The sequence below is a fragment of the Acartia tonsa genome, chromosome 11 (assembly GCF_053477335.1).
Source record: "Acartia tonsa isolate MP-2025a chromosome 11, ASM5347733v1, whole genome shotgun sequence".
Taxonomy (NCBI): Eukaryota; Metazoa; Arthropoda; class Copepoda; order Calanoida; family Acartiidae; genus Acartia; species Acartia tonsa.
This window is the reverse complement of record NC_137270.1, coordinates 26,953,570-26,973,978: the sequence shown is the minus strand read 5'-3', so window position 1 is coordinate 26,973,978 and position 20,409 is coordinate 26,953,570. Positions and strand designations below refer to the sequence as shown.

The 20,409-nt window shown below is 33.7% G+C and overlaps 1 protein-coding gene across 7 annotated transcripts; it reads left to right on the top strand.

Annotated features, from left to right (window-relative positions):
- The first annotated feature begins 32 nt into the window (after nt 1-32).
- Nucleotides 33-19,770, top strand: nmdyn-D7 (nucleoside diphosphate kinase homolog 7). Of its 7 annotated transcripts, none has more exons than XR_013884205.1 (18): nt 33-77; nt 2,548-2,616; nt 3,204-3,279; nt 4,056-4,099; nt 4,476-4,574; nt 4,908-4,984; nt 10,823-10,918; nt 13,610-13,661; nt 14,305-14,409; nt 14,610-14,705; nt 14,959-15,027; nt 15,454-15,565; nt 16,034-16,097; nt 17,743-17,828; nt 18,411-18,481; nt 18,886-19,011; nt 19,225-19,361; nt 19,551-19,770. XR_013884205.1 is itself a non-coding variant. In XM_080177572.1 (17 exons), the coding sequence occupies exons 1-16, from the start codon at nt 55-57 to the stop codon at nt 18,983-18,985; spliced, it is 1,239 nt and encodes a 412-aa protein (XP_080033698.1). In that variant the 5' UTR covers nt 33-54; the 3' UTR covers nt 18,986-19,011; nt 19,583-19,770. The 7 variants fall into 7 exon arrangements, 3 of the variants coding, with proteins under 3 accessions (XP_080033698.1, XP_080033697.1, XP_080033696.1); XR_013884204.1 differs by having other exon boundaries at nt 19,204-19,361; XR_013884203.1 differs by having other exon boundaries at nt 19,199-19,361.
- Nucleotides 19,771-20,409: the final 639 nt, after the last annotated feature.

Sequence of the window (20,409 nt, the reverse complement as noted above, 5' to 3'; positions counted from 1 at the left end):
AATGAACTTGATTTTCTTCTGTGTTTCAGATATAATTTAGTTTTTAGAGATAGAATGAAAAATGACGAGAAACTTAGGCATTCACTTGTTCTTGTTTTGTCCACTTGTAGGATTTACTCAGATAGAGAGGGGACAATGGGCTGGTTATTACACTAGTTCCCAAAGTTTTATTATAACGTATTCTTAATCGTTGGATCAACAACATTGAGGATTTATACGGAATTTTGATTGGCCGGGTTATTAAGTAGTGTTTAAACATTTTAACTACCAAGTTTAAACTTCATAAGGGGTAATTTTGTGTGTCTTCATTGGGGATTTACAGCCATTGTCTTCTCCCTTTTGATCCCAGGAATTTACTGGACTCTTTAAAAAAGCGAAGCTTTTCTGTATGGGTTATTCCGTTCGTAATGGAGGGCCCTCTTCGCTAATTTAGGCATGTTGGAATTGTTGTATCGATTTGAAACTTTAGATATTGTTGATTTACGTAATAGTTCTGTGTGAATTATAAAGTTGTATCAACTACAATCCTACCAATATAGTCCTTATGTTCATTTAAAACATGATGAAAGGGATAGTTGCATGAAATGCATTTCCGAAAAATGATTGCAAGCATATGTTCCAAGAATACTGCAGGGGTGTATATTCTGCACAAGATTTATTTTTTTTCCCCTGCTACAAATTTTTATATTTTTTTTCCCCCCTAGATTTTTCTTAAAAAGTAGGGGGGGGAAATAGAAAAATATTTAAAGAACTCTATATTTTATTTATTTTATCCCTCCTACCAAACATATTTTTAGTTTTTTTTTAACCAAGGAGGGGGGCGAAATGGAAAAAATGTTTTCAGTTTTCTTAATTTTTACATTTTTTTTTCCCTCCAACCACTTATTTTTTATTCCCCCCCCCCCCCCCCTGAGCCGGGGATCCCATGCAGAATATACACCCCTGGAATACTGTCTATCATACATATGTAATTTTGTATTATAAATATAAACAATTAAGAACCACTAAAACAGTCGGCATGCTGTTTTTGTTGAAATAAGACAGCCATATAAGTTGTATATATCATAAGAATATGATTTTCAAGTCTTGATATTTTTAAAACTACATGGTAGAAAATGGAAATTCTTTCAAATATATGCCCTATAGACGTAGTTTTAACCATTAAACAGGAAAAAACATGTAGTTCACTAAATTCAAGTTTAAATGCCTTTCGTGCAACTACCCTTTAAGCTTCTTTTAAAACCATCCTCTATTCACTAGATTTTTTGTGTTAGGTCTCTAAGGACCAATAGGCAGAATCTCTTCAATGAGGACCTAAAAATGCATGTCTTTTAAAAAGTATCCTGTATTTAATCAATTCGTAACTATACTAGCGGCTGCTCCTCTGGCATCTCGGGGCTCTATATTCGAAGAGATATGGAAAGGCAGAAAAATAGCATAAAATCATACATACCCAGACTTATTAAAAAAGTAAAATAGCCTAAAATCATCTTAGGACCTGTAAGAGGTTTCAGTGTAAAAGAGAATTATATCAGCTCAACGGTTAGCGAGATCCTTTGCTAAAGTCTAAAGACAAAAAAGCTTATTACTTTATATAATAGGATATAGTAACTAGCGGCTTTGGCCCAAGAGGTTTGACCAACCTAATTTTTCGTATTTTAATTTTTTTTTTTTTTGACCCCACTATTTTAATTTTAGTTTTGAAAGATTTTTTTTTGTAAAACAGAACCGATCGGTTCAGCGGTTAGCGAGATCCTTCGGTACAAACAGACAGAAGATATCGTTCTACAATAGATAAACAATTTTGTTCATTCTGGCACTCTACAAGTGTTAATGTTTATTAGTCTACCATAGGATATTAGATCTTCGGTTTTATGGATATTATCATCCTTGTTTTGTAGAGTAGCTATTATAGTATTATTTTGTGACGCTTCTTGCAAAAAGTCAACCCCCTTCATTTCAATAGTTTAATGAACGAACTTAAAATGCTAATTCATCAAATGTTTCGTCTTAAAAGTACTTATCATGTCCATGATGACTAAAATGATTAAACCCGTTAATGAGAATCATGTATTTTGATTTATTAACGCAATACTACATCATATCTAGAAAAAATAGCTATGAGATCCAAGAGGCAATTGGGTAAGTTTATTGTTAAGTGGTACATTACATATTTAAGGTTACTTTGCTCACTTTATGCAAATTGAACTCCATTAGATTCCAACTTTTTTAGAAATATTTCTTGTAACATGAAAGAAAAATATGTGGGAGGAGGAAAAATGAAAAAAATGAGTCCTGAAACATTTTTTCCTTTATTTCATATATTAAAATATGTAGGTAGTTAGGGTTAAAAAAAATTAATAAAATAATGAGTATTGAAAACGTTTTTCCATTTTTTCCAAATGGGGTGGGGAGGGGGGGCGGGTAAATGAAATTCTTTTAGCACGGGAAAAAATGAATCTTGTGCAGAATATACACCCCTGGATCCCTGCCTTCATGACAAATAGTCTTCATAAATATTAAAAGAACAAGTGAACCGTTGTATAGCTACATTGTTACCTGGTTTGATGAACTATCATCTATGGACAGAACTTTTAACCTCTTCTTTTGGCCTAGGTACAATAAGTACATATTTACATTAAAACAAGGATGATAACATCCATAAGTAGCGAAACACAAAACAATCATGGACGATCAAAATGAGTTAAAGAGCAGTTTATTGTCATTAAGAATAAATACAAAGAGTGAGAATATGATTATTGATTATGCAATATATAAAATAAGTTTTTATGTCTGTTAAAGCATGACGTACAGGAAATATTCACTAAAAATTTCCCAACAAGACAGGGGTGTATTAATCTTTTCCCCTGCTGCAAAATGTTTTATTTCTTTAACCCTCCCACGTATTTTTCTGGGGGTTTTTTCCCAAGGAGGGGGGAAAAATGTGAAAAAAAATATTTTCATTAGGTACCCTCTCTTTATTTTTTTTTTCATTTTTCCCTTTCCCATATATTTTAAATTTTTTCTCTTCCCCTAGCCTTTTGCTGCCGATCCTATGCAGAATATACACCCTGCAACAAGAGCTTACTCTTACCTTACCTAACTCTAACCTGAGTTTGGTAGGTGTCCTACTTTGATACACTTGAACCATCTACCCCTAGGACTTAAGCTTAAGCTTAATATTAATATTTTTTTCTGTTTAGTGAAAGCAGTGTTGAAATGCATGAGATTAGAAACAAAAAGCTTTTCCTACGAAAACTAAAAACAACTGATATTACGGTATTTTTTCATATTATATTTCATTTGGTACCTACCTGAAGTGCATTTCAGAAAGATTATTTCAAGCATAAGTTTCAAGTATATCATCAAACATGTATAATTTTGTATTACAATAAATAACAAACAATTAGACATCGCTAAATTAGTCGTCATGCTGAGTTTGTGAAAACAGGCCCGCCAGATATATGAAATGCATATATTACAAAAATTCGATTTTCAAGTCTTGATATTTTTAAAATTACGTGGTAGAAAATTGAAATTCTTTCAAATATATGCCCTATAGATGTAGTTTTAGCCACTAAACAGGTAAATTATGCAGTTCACTAAATTCAAGTTCAGGGGTGTATATTCTGCATGGGATCCCCGGCTCAGGGGGGGGGGGGGGAATAAAAAATAAGTGGTTGGAGGGAAAAAAAATGTAAAAATTAAGAAAACTGAAAACATTTTTTCCATTTCGCCCCCCTCCTTGGTTAAAAAAATATAAAAAAGTGTGTGGTAGGAGGGATAAAATAAATAAAATATAGAGTTCTTTAAATATTTTTCTATTTTCCCCCCTACTTTTTAAGAAAAATCTAGGGGGGGAAAAAAATAAAAAATTTTGTAGCAGGGAAAAAAAAATAAATCTTGTGCAGAATATACACCCCTGTTCAAGTTTAAATGCATTTCGTTCAACTAAAGCATTTATTACTTGAATTGTCTTAGAATTGCTTTGACTTTTGTATAAAATTTTTAAAAATCTATTATTGTACAATATTTATTGAATTAATATATTTTAGGAGTCTGATTTATTTATTGGGAACACGATTACTCTCTTATCAAGGTAACACAAACAAAAGTTTATTTTTTTTTGGAGGGGGGGGGGGAGGGTTGGAGGTGGCTTTCGCATTTATTTATTTAGTAAAAGTATCTTCCCAAAATATAGTCTACATGTAGAGGATCTACCAAAGTATTAGGTTGTACGTGTGTCGGTCTATTTAAAAAAATTGTGGTATATTTTTTTTTGATTTAAAAAAAATTAGGCTAAAAGCATTAGGCGGTAGAGAGTAATTCAAAGCCGTTCTCTTTGCTTCTTGTGCATGTTTTTTTTTATGGGAAGTGAAGTAAAATATGCTATAGCTGTCGTATATTTCTGTATCCTATTGAAGTTTAGGTTCTTGCACTAAGTGTACATCACTGTTTCACTCTTCTTGTTTTAGACAGCTAAAAGTAACCGGTTATGCTGATGAATTTACCAAAGAAAAGGAGAAACATGTTCAAGAATCTACGTTTGGTCTCATCAAACCTGGTCATATGAGGTATCTTAATATCAGGGGTAAATATTCTGCAAATTTAAACCTTCTAAAGGGGGGGGGGGGGAGAAAAAATATGTAGTTGGGGGGGGGGGGGGGGGGGGGATGTAAAAATTAAAGAGAACTGAAAACATTTTTTTCCATTTTTCTCCCCTTCTTGTTGAAAAAAACTAAAAGAATATGTCTGAAGGGGGATAATTTAAATAAAGAGTTTTGAAAATATTTTTCCCCTCTCTTACCATGATAAATATTGAGGGAAGTAATGTAGAAGGGGGTAAGGGAAGTAAAAACAACTTGGTTGAAAAATATATACCCCTGTATTAATAACATATTTTGTAGTGAGATGGGCATGATAATTCAAGACATCTATTCAGCAGGACTCACCATTGGAAAAATAAAACAAATACATCTTACAGGTAAAAATAAGGGGGGGGGGGGGGGGGGGGAAGTTTTGACACTTTCGCTTACTCCGTGATTATTGGGCTAGGTATTAAAGTTAGACTATAGGTTATTTGGGATAAAAGTTTACTTTTGGTTAGTACTTCACGGATTTTTAATCATTTTTTGGATAACCCCACCCCCTAGCCCCCCGGGGCTCAAAATCCCCCTAAAAATGAACCTAACCTTAATTTTCTCAGGAACCATTTGACCAAAAGAGATGATTTCTTAAACTTAAGCTTTTATGCTTATAAACTAACTTCTGATTTAGAAGTCACCCCCCTGCCAACAACCTCTAGCCCTCCGGGGCTAAAAAAAAACCTAAAAATGAACCTAACCTTAATTTTCTCAGGAACCATTTGACCAAGAGAGATGATTTCTTAAACCTAAGCTTTTATGCTTATAAACTAACTTCTAGTTTAGAAGTCACCCCCCTGCCGCCAACCCCTAGCCCTCCGGGGCTCAAAAAAACCCTAAAAATGAACCTAACCTTAATTTTCTCAGGAACCATTTGACCAACAGAGATGATTTCTTAAACTTAAGCTTTTATGCTTATAAACTAACTTCTGATTTAGAAGTCACCCCCCTGCCACCAACCCCTAGCCCTCCGGGGCTCAAAAAAAACCTAAAAATGAACCTAACCTTAATTTTCTCAGGAACCATTTGACCAAGAGAGATGATTTCTTAAACCTAAGCTTTTATGCTTATAAACTAACTTCTAGTTTAGAAGTCACCCCCCTGCCGCCAACCCCTAGCCCTCCGGGGCTCAAAAAAAGCCTAAAAATGAACCTAACCTTAATTTTCTCAGGAACCATTTGACCAACAGAGATGATTTCTTAAACTTAAGCTTTTATGCTTATAAACTAACTTCTAGTTTACAAGTCAGCCCCCTGCAACCAACCCCTAGCCCACCGGGGCTCAAAAAAACCCTAAAAATGAACCTAACCTTAATTTAAATTTCTTATTTGATGGTTTAGAGGTACATTTATTAAACCAAATATGCATCTTTTTGGATGTTATTGACATATCTGCTGAAAAAATTAGAATCGGCCTCCAGGTTCAGGTGCTGCAGGCCTCCAGGTCCACTCTGGAGAGGGGTAAAAATTAAAATTTCTTTTTTGAAGAATTAGAGGTAAACTTATTAAACCAAATATGCATCTTTTTGGATGTTATTGACATATCTCCATATCGGGCACATTTTATACCCTCCGTACGCCCGTTGTTTTTGGATTTAAAAACCTCTTTCAAGTTTCACAGGGTTTTATATTGGCCTAGTAACCCTTGCCAATGTCTACTAATGTGAAATTCCAAAATCGACCCACCCTAAGTAAGTTGTATTTTTTGTATTTTTTAACAAATAATTTAATCTGAAAGGTATTTTTTTCAGAGTTCTAAAATGGCGACAATATTGCTCACTGGAAATAAGTAGCTATCATATAGGATAACTTTAGATTTTTTATACCTTGATTAAGTTTCTTGTTGTACATATTTTTTATTTCTATTTAGTAACCTTTCATCTTTATTCAAACATTACACATAAGGATTTTTACCTGTTGAGCAGGCCCCTGGAGCCTGTCGGGAACACATATTGAAGCCTTAAACAATAAATTTGACTATATTATTTACTTTAACCTTATTCTTTTTAAATACCTTTCCTCTAAATTCCAAACTAACCATTTTAGATATTCACCTGAACCTGGAGGCCGATTCTAATTTTTTCAGCAGATATGTCAATAACATTCAAAAAGAAGCATATTTGGTTTAATAGGTGTACCTCCAGGGTTGTCATTTTGGGCGGGCGCTTTCGGGCGGGCAGTTTTGGGCGGGCGGTTTTGGGCCGCCCAATATAAGGTCCTTTTGGGCAGTTTTGGGCACCCCTCTTTTAGGGGGAGAGAAAAAGGGGAGGGGGTTAAAAAAGAGGGGGGGGGCGGGCCTATTTTTTGGGTGATATACTTATACTAAAGTAACAGGATGTGTGTCTGTGTGTTTGTACCAAAGGATCTCGCTAAACGCTGAACCGATCAGGTACTCCTTAACAGAGTAGCTTCTCATAGGTTCTGGGAAGGTTTATAACTATTTTGGGGGAGGGTATCACCACTCTCCTTAGAGAAATCACCCCTAGAAAAAAATTACTCTCCCCCAAAAACTTTTTAAAATTTTTTTTAAACTAAAACTAAAAATGGGGGGAAGAAACCCACCCCCTCCCCCCCAAAAAAAAAAAAAATTATTCCCCCCCCCCAAAATTTTTTTTTTCTTTTTCTTTTTAAATCTCGTATAATAATTGGATTTTCAAATTTGACTCTCCCCTCCTCAAGTGCCCCTAGAGACCTCTAGGGGCGTACCCGCTAGTTAACTATATAAATTAGTAAGCTTTTTTGTATCTGCTGAACCGATATGGTTCTCCTTTCCAGTGGAGCCTTTATAGGTCCTGAGATGGTTTTAGGCTATTTTATTTCTAATAATAAGTCAAGGTATGGTTTTAGGCTATTTTATATCCTTTTTATATGCGTTTTACGGCATTTGCCCAAAAAGGGTGCCCAAAACCACTTTTGGGCGCCTAAAACCCTTTTGGGCAATTGGGCCGCCCAATATCAAAAAAAGTGCCCAATTCGACAACCCTGTGTACCTCTAACTCTTTAAATAAGAAATTTTAATTTTCACCTGTCGAGAGTGGACCTTGAGGCCTGCAGCACCTGAACCTGGAGGCCGATTCTAATTTTTTCAGCAGATATGTCAATAAAATCCAAAAAGATGCATATTTGGTTTAATAAGTGTACCTCTAAACCTTCAAATAAGAAATTTAAATTTTTACCTGTCTCCTGAGTGGACCTGGAGGCCTGCAGCACCTGAACCTGGAGGCCGATTATATTTTTGTTCAGCAGATATGTCAATAACTTCCAAAAAGAAGCATATTTGGTTTAATAAGTGTACCTCTAACTCTTCAAATAAGAAATTTTATTTAAAGTTAGGTTCATTTTTGGTTTTTTTTTGAGCCTCGGGGGGCAGGGGTTGGCGGCAGGGGGGCTATTTCTAAATTTAAACTTAGTTCATAAGCATAAAAGCTTAAGTTTAAGAAATCATCTCTATTGGACAAATAGTTCCTGAGAAAATTAAGGTTAGGTTCATTTTTAGGGTTTTTTGAGCCCCGGGGGGCTATGGGTTGGCGGCAAGGGGGTGACTTCTTAACTTCAACTCAATTTATAAGCATAAAAGCATAAGTTTAAGAAATCATCTCTGTTGGTCAAATGGTTCCTGAGAAAATTAAGGTTAGGTTCATTTTTAGGTTTTTTTGAGCCCCGGAGGGCTAGGGGTTGGTGGCAGGGGGCTGACTTCTAAACTAGAAGTTAGTTTATAAGCATAAAAGCTTAAGTTTAAGAAATCATCTCTGTTGGTCAAATGGTTCCTGAGAAAATTAAGGTTAGGTTCATTTTTAGGGTTTTTTTTGAGCCCCGGAGGGCTAGGGGTTGGCGGCAGGGGGGTGACTTCTAAACTAGAAGTTAGTTTATAAGCATAAAAGCTTAAGTTTAAGAAATCATCTCTGTTGGTCAAATGGTTCCTGAGAAAATTAAGGTTAGGTTCATTTTTAGGGTTTTTTGAGCCCCGGAGGGCTAGGGGTTGGTGGCAGGGGGGTGACTTCTAAATCAGAAGTTAGTTTATAAGCATAAAAGCTTAAGTTTAAGAAATCATCTCTTTTGGTCAAATGGTTCCTGAGAAAATTAAGGTTAGGTTCATTTTTAGGGGGATTTTGAGCCCCGGGGGGCTAGGGGGTGGGGTTATCCAAAAAATGATTTAAAATCCGTGAAGTACTAACCAAAAGTAAACTTTTATCCCAAATAACCTATAGTCTAACTTTAATACCTAGCCCAATAATCACGGAGTAAGCGAAAGTGTCAAAACTTCCCCCCCCCTTAACTTATACCAACAACGAAATCAATTCGGAAAAAAATCACGTGAATTTTAGCTGTCGTTGGTTGGTTGGGGGGGGGGGGGGCAACACTAGTAGAATTAACGACCTTTTTATCTGCCCCCCTAATATTATTTTATATTTATTTCGCTTGTTGGCTTGTTTCCTGAAAAATAATGATATCCAAAGATGAAAATTAGAAAGTGTTGTTATTTCTATTAAAACAAGGATGACAACATCCATAAAAGCGAAGCACTGAAACGGTAGGACAAACGGACACTAACACTTGTATAGTGTCAGAACTGAATAATTCTGCTAGGGTTGGCAATCCGGAATCCGGGATCCGGAATCCGCCCAATTTTTGGGCAAATTTTGGAATCCGAATCCGGATCCGGAATCCGTTTTTTATTAGCGGATTCCGGATTCTTAATTGGTATGCTAAAATTAGCGTCTTGAGTTTTTTTTTCAACTATCGCTTTTTGAAGGCAAAGATTATCATCATTACATATAAAATTTTTCAAAATCTGGTTCGATTCTCGGAAGTGAATTATAGAGAACACCAAGAACATTAATTTTTAATAATATATGATCTTACAAAATAAAACAAGGTTTCGTGTTTATTTTCTCCGGTAAATCTGTTCTTGATTTTTAAAAATACACTTTAAATCTACTTGTACATTCCCATCCACGATTTTTTGTGCTTCGCTACTTATGGATGTTGTCATCCTTGTTTTTGTCTATTAATAGAATGAATAATCTAAGGTGAGTACTTTGCATGATTATTGAAGGTAAAGTTTTTTAGCATGCTCTTAACTCAACTAAAAAGTATTTAAGTTTTGTAATTTAAAATATTTATCAGTCATTTTCTGCCTAATTGGTGTAAGAAAATCTAAGAGGCAAAATTAAAAGATCTTTAAAATATCCCCCTAATAATAAAGCTGTGATATATGACATTTTGAAATGAAGAATCATATAAAAAAATACTTGTATTTTTTTGTTCAGTATTTCAGTATTTTTTCTTATTTTAGGATTCAGTATTTTCAGTATTTCCTTTTTTTTCTTCAGTATCAGTATTTTTTTGGTTGTGGCCACACTGTATGTAGCACTGAATTTTTTAAATTTTTAAAAAAAGCCTTTTAAAATACTGCTAGAATCCAGAATCCGAATCCGGAATCCGTCAAAAATAAGAATCCGGAATCCGCAAGGAATCCGCCACTTTTTTTGACGGATTCTTTTAAGAATCCGGAATCCGAATCCGGTCCAAAAATTCGACGGATTGCCATCACTAATCAGAATATAAATGTATAAATGTCAAAGCAAAATTGAAAGTAAAATTGTTGAAAAACTGCTTGTTACTGAATAATGTTTATGGACATACTTACATTTTTAGGACTTGATTAGAGAGTTGCTTCGCTTATAATATTGTACTTTGTTGTCCCAGGAATCAGTATACCAAAAATCAGATCAATCGGATAATTAGATCACATAAAAATTTGTTGTTAAAAAAGTAAAAAAATCAACATGTTTAAAATGGACGTACGGACATTCTGGTAATGATTATAGAGTTGCTACGCTTTCTAAATCGTACCTAACTACTACAGGAATCACCATGCAAAGTTTGAAATCAATAGGACAATTCTAACATGCCTAAATTAGCGAAAAAAGCTATCCGTGACGGACGGACGGACCGACCCTAATTATAGAAAAGCTTCGCTTTTAACAAGGATGACACCATCCATAAAAGCGAAGCTCTAAAACGATTAATATCAGCCGAATTAGAACCGGTTCTAAGCCATACTGAAAAATCATGTATCGCATCGGGTCTGGGACTAACAAAACTTATTTTTTTTATTTTACTATCCGTGGAAAGCTGTCTATAACACGATGCTATGAATTACTGTTCTAATATTAGGAAGCGCTGCTGAGGCATTACTAGAAGATTGCAGAGGATCAGATAACTTTCAGGAACAAGTTAGTGCTCTCACAAGTGGTCCTTCATTAGCTTTAGGTAAGATCAGGAATGGAGGTGACATCATGAGAATGTGAAATATACTGGTACCCAAAGTTGTATACATTACAAACGCTGTCTCATTCATTGGCCATAATCTTTATTTGTTGGTCAAACTAGCAATAACTAAACTTTTCAACCAAAGATTTTAATTTATAGAAGAAATAATTTTGTTTATCATCATTGGGGATGTACATAAAATTTTCCTGAGATATTGTAATTCATGATTAAGGGACATTGTTAGTTGTCCATTCCAAAGTACGGACAATACGAAACGGGATGCTGTCACTTTTACCACTAGTAAAAGTACAGCCACTGTGTTTTTGACAAATATTGGGTGTGTTTTTGTCAATTTCGTTTTTAGCTGTATTCTTTGGCAATATTTTTTTATCCACTGTCAAAATTACACCTTTCCGCTGTCATAAACACAGTTTTACTGTCAAGTTCACACCCATGAAATTCAAGTATGCTGTCAAATTCACAGTTTTGATGACAAAAATACATCTACTTTTAAATGTAAGGACAATACCAAGCTATAAAGTTTTCACTTCAAATCCTTACAGTGCGATTAAATTGAGATATTAAATACATGTGTACCATTATGCTACACTTATAGAATAAAACAAATCTAGAGCATTAATTTATTGAAAATAGGTTGTAGTACATTATTTACAGTATACATCCGATCACTGGCCTTTGATTAACATAAACAAGTTTTTAATCTATGGTTTAATTAAAGTTTTACTCTATGATTTTAGTATGAGATTTTATTCTAAGATTGTGCATAAAAAAGTAATGCAATATATCTGAAAGTAAACAGCTTGCATTAATAAAATTAACTTATTATAGAGAATTAATGAAAGAAAAATATTAAATTTATCATAGATTTAAGAACATTAAAACATAAATAAATATCAAGTAATATTAACTATTTAATCACATTAATGTTACTTCCTTCACTGCTGTTCAAAAAACTGAACCAATTGGATGTGTGTGTGTATTGACAGTACAAAGGGGAGGTAACCCTTGATGATATATCCAGTTTGACCACTAAACACAGCAATAAAGTTAATAGTATAGAGTTCCAACCAGGGAGTAAGGGAGGGGACAATGGATCGAATATTCAATTTTTAGGAGTCTCAGACTTTGGGGACTGGCTTAAAGGGAACATGCAAGAATTTAGCAGTTTCTAACCAATCTTGGGGACCAATTATGAATGACGTCACGCAAAATCATGCATAATCTCGCGGCAAACTAGCGCGTCAACAAAAAGATAAACAATAACAAGCAGACAGAATATTTTGATTTTGAAAATTATTTTGTAAATTGAATCATTACATTTTTTATATCTAATTCTTGTTTAATGTAAATTCATTCCGATTAGTGCGTTGTAGAAAGAAATTATATTAAGATTATTAGTTATTACGAGCAAAGCCTTCCTATAATTAGATCCCGCACATTTGTACGTCCGTAACGGTTAGCTCTTTTCGTTACTTTAGACATGTTAGATGTTTCTTATTGATTTAATGTAAAGGCAAAAGTTTTTTGTCTTTTGCTTAATATTTCTGTAATTAATGATCCGATTAATTTCAAAATTTTAAGGAAAATTCACGAAGTCCCGAGTTGTTCAAGGTTTGTTTATCATTAAAATCTCAAGATGGTGTTATTTTATTTTTCTGTCCTGGATGCTAGGAGCGCAGCTACCAGTTATCCTAAGATATGTTACTTAAACCTTAAGATCTTTAAAATTAAGAGATGTACTTATGTTCTCAACTATTTTATTTATGTAGTATGAAATTTTGACGCAAGGTATCTCATTTTTATTTCGTTAAATGAAATAACTTGAGTTAAAAGTTCTGTAGGAAGGTAATTGTTTTAGTAAGTTTTGTAATATAATTATTTAAAGGCTTTTTCATGTCTATGCTTTTTAATAAATACAAAAAAAAAATTTGGGTAAAAGATGTTGTAAAAGTAAAATGGTATGTTTCCTTAATTTTCCGAAGTTCAGATAATAACAATTATGGAAATGAATTGTAAACAAGGGTTTTGATCTCTAGAATCAAAGGCTTGTAGTAAAGCATCAGTTTAAGGATGGTGCATTTCGAATTAAAAACAATTCAAAAAGTCAAAAATTTCCACTAAAGGTTGCTATATTGCAAATACTTGTTTTATCTGGAAATATCTGGGTTTTCAACCTTAAAGGGTCACAACTATAAAATTGAATTAACTGCCCATTGTCCCCTCCCTTACTCCCTGAGTTCCAACACACAACTTAAATAAATCCAATTACCAAACTTTGTTTGATGATAAGTCTTAAAAGCTTCGCGTGACACCCTTACAAGTTGGCCTTGTTTGATAGAGGTAAAAAAATAGGGAAGCAACTTTGATTCATTTATCGCTTAAACATGCGGGAAACTTTTAACTCAGGAAGGAAGGGGACAATGGGCTGTTTGTTACATTAGTCCCCAAAGTTTTATAATAACTTTTCATTATTGGTTGGTTTGATAACTTTGAGGTCTTTTATTGAATTTTGATTGGTTGGTTCATAAAGTTCAGTGTCCTAACGTTTCAACCACTAATTGTAATCAATAAAAGGGGTAATTTGTTTATTATCATAGGAGATTTACATTAATTTATCGGCCATTGTCTTATCCCTTTAGATCCCTGCTTTTAACTTCTCTATTTTTTTAGTAATTGTTGGTGAGAACTCTGTTAATACCTGGAAGGAAGTATCCGCAGGAATGATCAAAGCTTTTAAAATCGTACTATATAAAGTAGTAAGGTTTTTTGTTTGTCTGTTAGGATCTACCTAGCTAATTACTGAACTGATTTAGTTCTCAATTTCAGATCTGGAATATTATAGTTTTCGGATGTTATTTTAAAATTCGAGCCTTGCATTGTGATGGTTTCAAGCCACTTTTATTTAAACCTTTTGGAATCAGAGATACATAAATAATGAACTTTTTAATGGAGATGATTTCTTTCTAATTGATTTACTAAAAAAGATGAAAAGAAAGACAAAAGGGATAGTTGCATGAAGTGCATTTTAGAAAAATGACTTCAAGCATTAGTTACAAGTATACCATCAAATATATTATATATAAATTTGTATTAAAAACAATTAGACACCTCTAAATTAGTCATCATACTGTTTTTGTGAGAAAGACAGCTATAAAAATTGCTTATATATATTAAGAATACGATTTTCAAGTCTCAATATTTTTAAAACTACATGGTAGAAAATTGAAATCATTTCAAATATATGCCCTATAAATGTAGTTTAAACCATTGAACAGGAAAAAATTTACAGTTCACTAAATTCAAGTTTAAATGCATTTCATGTAACTACCCCTTTGAAAGTAAACTTTGAATATCTGGTCAGGAATCAATAATTTATCAGCTAATGCTCACAAACAAACCAACAATTACGAAGATGGACAAATAGAATCGTTAGAAGATGAAATAAGTGATGACAGCCCTGTCAATGATAGGTAACAATCTGTCTATTTTATAAGAAGCGAAGCGTTTCTAAAAGTCTTTTAAATGCCATCTCTGCTTTTGCTTTTCATATTTTATCCATACTTCTTTTTTAAACATAATTTTACACTAAAATTCGATTTCAGCTACCTTTGTCTGTTTTGTGCTTCGCTGCTTATTGAGTTGTCATCCTTGTTTTAAAATTTTGTTTTAGATTGCGAGGTGTTTTTTGTTCTGGCTCTATACCTCGGGCAGAAAGAGAGATTAATCTGTTTTTCCCAACAAAACCTCATGATAACCCGTTTCTAAAGTAAGTTCACAGTATTCTCCTTTTGAAATACCTTTGAGGTAGTTAGGTTTTTTGTTAGTCAAGATCTCGTAAATCGCTAATCAAATTGAGTTTTTTTTAAAAGTCAGGGGAGCTTCACGTTTACAAAGCTATTTTATTTCTAATTAAAAGTCTTTGGATGGTTTTAGGCTATTTTATTTGTTCTATTCTCCCTATTTTAATACGGAATCTGTGAATTTTTATTTTAATAACATTGATATCAATTTCTTTATAGTCCAAGAAGCTGTGCCTCCCTGATAAATTCAACCTGTTGTGTTATTCTACCTCATGCCGTTAAAGACAGGTAAAGTCCATCTCATTAATTTGTGCTTTTCATGCCTTTTGATAAAGGCATATAGTTTTAACTTCTTCTTCCAATAATTAAAAAAATAATCTAATTAAGATATCTAAAACAATGGTTTCCAAAAAGTTTTTTTGAGTTTAGAAGTTATCCATTTTGTGTTTTCATGTAAAATCATATGTTGTCAAGTGAGGGTTTTGGAAAGAGCTCTATTCTTGTTATCCAGGGATCTAAAGGGATAAGACAATTGCCGATAAATTGATGTTCATTGTAAATCTCCAATGATAATACACCAATCAAAGTTTAATATTTCAATCTTCAGAAGTGGTAATTTTGATTATCAGTATTAGGGATGTCAATTAATGTCCATTGTCTGATCCCTTAATTTCCATGGATAATAAAAACAATTCAACATTATATTACTTTCAGGTTGGCCGGACAAATAATAGAAAATATTTTGGAGGCGGGTTTCCATATCTCAGCCCTCCAATCATTTCACCTGGATTTTGGAAAAGCTGACGAATTTTTCGAGATTTATAAGGTACCTAGTTCACCAATCAAAACAAAAATTCTTCGTGTTTTCTCGCCTTTTGAATTGTCCCAAGAACTACTAAAATTTTGGTCTTTAATGATGTTAAGCTTATTTTTTATCGGTTTAGAAGTAATTTAATAGTTATTTATCACATCGTATTATAAACAGCTTTCCGCTTTTAGTTTTAAAAAGAAATTTTTTTTTTTGGGGGGGTAGGGGGTGGTTGGGGGTATCCCACCCCCCAAGAAAATAGCTGAAAACCATCACAGGACCAGTAGGTATATTCCCTGAAGAGTAGAGTCCAATCGGTTCAGTGATTACTGAGATCTTAAGCTTCAGACAGACAGAGAAACATCTTACTACTTTGTATTATAGATAGTCCCATTAAAAAGAAGTAGTCCTGTGTTTTGAAGTAGTATAGTGGTTTCTAAATAAAACTGGTTTAGCAAAAATTAATCTTAAATGTTCCTTATTTAGAATGTTCTAGAGAACTACAGTGATATGGTAAAGGGCCTCAGCAGCGGAATGTGTTTTGCACTAGGTAGGTACAGGGATCTAAAAGGATGAGACAATGGCCAATAAATTGACGTAAAACCCCAATGTTAATACACCATCTGTGGATTGCAATTGTTGGTTGAAACGTTTAGACACTCATCTTACTTAACCAACCAAGGGGGGGGGGGGAAGTTCTGACACTTTTGCGTAAACAGTGATTATAGGCTTTGTCTTTGGACTGAGAGGATAGGTTATTAGGGATAAAATCATTCTTATATGATGAATTTCCCCCAGATTTAAGATTTTTTGGATAGGCCTCCAGGTTCCGGAGCTCCAGGCCTCCAGGTGGTCTCTGTACAGGTAAAAATTAACAATAAGATTTTTTTTTTTGAAGAGTTAGAAGTTAACTTATAAAACAAATTATACTTCTTTTTGATTGTTATACACATATTTGAAGAAAAAACATACATATTTTGTCTCATAAGCTGACATCTAATTCTGTAAAAAAAAAATTTTTTTTTTCATTTTTACCCTGTAGAGAGACAACCTGGAGGCCTGGAGCTCCAGAACCTGTAGGCCTATCCAAAAAATCTTAAATCTAGGGGAAATTCATCATATAAGAATGATTTTATCCCTAATAACCTATCCTCTCAGTCCAAAGACAAAGCCTATAATCACTGTTTACGCAAAAGTGACAGAACTTCCCCCCCCCCTTAAATTTCCCCAATTTTGTCGATCAAACGAATTAGAAATCGTTATTATAACACTTTGGGGACTATTGGAATATCCGAATGTCCCCTTCCTTCCTGAGGTAGATATCTGTTCTTAAGTAGCCTAGCTTGTTATGTTATAGAAATTAGAAATACACTTGTCATAAACTTTACCTCTTGCACACATTCTAAGAATATTAAGAAATGATGAATTATGGGTAGACTAAAAGATATGAAAATTAAAACTCTTAAATGCGGTTACCTTTGAAAAAAAAAAAATTGGTGATTTACCTCAAAGTGCCTGTCGAGTATTGAATCACCCCTCTTTTCTTTGAAATTAATTGAAATTAAGGAGGGACTAACCCCGGGGAGGAGGGGGGTTGTCCAGTACCTAATGTATCCGAAACTAATCTAACCTAAAGTAATGAAAAACGAAAAATTACCACCCTCTCCTTTTAATTAATTTCGAATAGGAGAGGGGGTTTTGTGCTTCACAAGGCATTTTGAGGGAAAATATCAAATTGTCAATTAATTTTTTGGATCTACTGCAGTATACGGTAAAATATTGCTGGTAACGAATATTGCCAAAAATCTGTGAATTTTAAAGGCTGCTAGCTGCCAAACGGCTGAACGTACAGATCATACCCGCACACCATTTTAAGCGGTATAAAAAGGCCTACAAATAATCTGGAATAGCCAAGATCCAATGATGCACAGGGAAAGCTTCACTGAAGAAAAAACGCGTAAAATAGGCCTTTTTCGCGCATTTCTCTGCACTGCGAGATAATTATGCATTATTCGTTTATGGCTATTCTAGATTATTTGTAGGCCTTCTTATGCCGCTTAAAACAGTGTGCGGGCATGATCTGTACGTTCAGCCGTTTGGCAGCTAGCAGCCTTTAAAATTCATAGATTTTTGGCAATATTTGTTACCAGCAATATTTTACCGTGAACTGCAGTAGATCCAATTTTTTTTTATAGAAATAAGTTTGAACTCAAGTATGGATAACCTAAATGGAAACGCTAATGGTGGTGAGAGACATGATGCAAATAATATTGTTCAACAGGCATTATTCATTATTTCATGTACAAAAATGGATAAAAATATTGACTGGGGGAAATTTGTCATCCATTTTAGCTTGCTAATATGGACCTCATTTATTGGTCAGTTTGTTCGTCCAGTAGGAGGGAAGGGGGTAAAGCATCACTTTATCAGAGTACATAAAAATCTGGTGCAACATCCAAGTGGTATTATTTTGATTTGTAAAAATTACCAAACAAAACAATCCGGGCAAAAGTAGTTCTAAAAAGTCTAGCATTGCTGTACTACCGTCTTACTGTCTTCTGTAAGTATATATCTAATACTAAACTGTAATTGTTTACAGTATAGCTTTGAAACTGATCACTATCCTCTTGATTAGAACCGGTTCTGATCCATACTGAAAAAACTTTTTCTTTGGTGTTTCTATAGACAGTTTTCTACCTTGACTTTAATGGTTCTAAACCTTGCATTATTTAAATATTATGTTTCAGTTAACTTATTGTATTTATAATTGATTTCAATTTTTTTTTTCAAACTCTTATTAGGAAGAAAAGATAAATATTTCCCTTAACGCCATTGTCACATAATGAACAATGTTTTACACTAGTTCCGGGAGTTTGCTGGTCCTAGGGATCCAGAGATTGCCAGGAAACTCAGACCAAGTTCATTAAGAGCCAGGTAGTCATTCTATTGTTTTCTCTTTGGAGGGTGGTGATACTCTACCTTTAAATAGTTAGAAGAAAACCTTCCCTGGTCTTATTATATGCCTCATTGTAAAGGAAGGATCTCACCAACCGCTTAACCGATATTATTTATATTAAAGCTTCTTATAGATCAAGGGAGGGTTTATAATTTATTGGGGTGAGGAAACCTTCATCATCCAAAGAGAACTTGCACCTGGAAAAAAATACACACAGAAAAAAATTCTTTGAAAATCAAACAGTAGCATCGAGGATATTAACACATGCAAGTCGCTACAAAAGAGTAGAAAGCAATTTGTTAGCAGACGAAAAAGGTCCCTAACAGGTTGATCCAGGTAGTTGTCTGGTTATTGATCTATATTTGTACATTTATTGTTGTAGGTATGGCAAGTGTGGAGCTGACTGTGGTGTTCATTGTACAGATTTACCTGAAGATGGGAAACTTGAAGTAGAATATTTCTTTAAAATATTACAAGAGTAAGAACAACAAAATGAATAAAAATCAGGGTATGAAAGTGCCTTATTTTTAAATAAATTGAAAATTACCCCTTATTAGTTAGTCTTATGTTTGGTTATTTATTTCTTCAGTATGGGTTAGGTTATATTGGGTAAATAGGGCACGCAGAATGGGCTAGAAATTTGGACTACAAAAAACTACCTTATTTTCATTAATTTTAAAAATAGGGGGTTGGAGTTCAGAGCTCGACAGGCACTCTGTAGGATCAGTTTGATAAATTCAAATCTTTAATGAAGGATTTAAAATAGAACTTTTTATATTAAATGTACTTAATATCTATCAATTAAGATAAATTTTTTTATCTTGTTAAAAGGAAACTTTGGATCTATCGCAGTTTACGGTAAAATATTTCTGGTAACGATTATCCAAAAATGGATCTTGACTAGGTATTGCAGAGTATCTATGGGCCTTCTAAAGCCATATAACGATGTGCGGTCATAACATGCCCTGTGGCCGCTAGCAGCCTTTAGAGTTCATAGATTTTTGGATATAATCGTCGCCAGAATCATTTTACCGTGAACTGCACTAGATTCCAACTTTAATTAATGATCTCAGTATAAGTATAAAGAGATATTGTGTTTAATATAATGTTTAATGTCTGTGATGTTTTTGTAAGTTTTTCAATGCACATTAGGTATATTTTAAAGAAAACTGTATGTACCTTATGATTTAACTTATGCATATCAAGTAATAAGTAAAAGAACCAAAAAGTAATAGATTCAAATATTATGATTTTTATTATCAGTCATGTTCTAATAGTAGTTTTTTCAGTAGAGAACCTATTCTATAATTTGTTTTCTGTCTGTCCGTCAGTTAAATTGTCCTCCTTTTTTTTCTTTTGAAGGGGGTTGTACCCTTCCCCAAATTTAGCTTTAATCCTTCCCTTGACCTATGAGAATCTTAATTGTAAATAAGCGCCATATCAGTTCAGCGGTTTTAGAGATCCTTTGCTACGAACATCGAGACAGACAGATAGATAGACATCCTATTACTTTTATTTTTTACAATTGCACAAAAAAACATATAAATGAACAACATGTACCTGCACTTGATAATTCCGTCCAAATTTGATGTGATTCGTGTATTGTATTTACATTCTAGTATCATTTATGGCTTCGAAACCGATTAATATCCGCTGGATTAGAACCGGTTCTATGACATACATAAAATCATGTATCGTATCGTGTTATATCCCGTTTTCTACGAATATAAAAAATATTAAAACTAGTTTTGTTAGTCTGTGCCTTCGGCATCTCGGGGCCAACAAAACTGGTTTAAATCTTATAATTGTAAATTTTTTTATCCGCGGAAAGCTGTTTATAATACGATGCGATAAAAAAAATATTATATTATAGTGATTCAACTTTTTAAGTAATCTTACCTTTCGT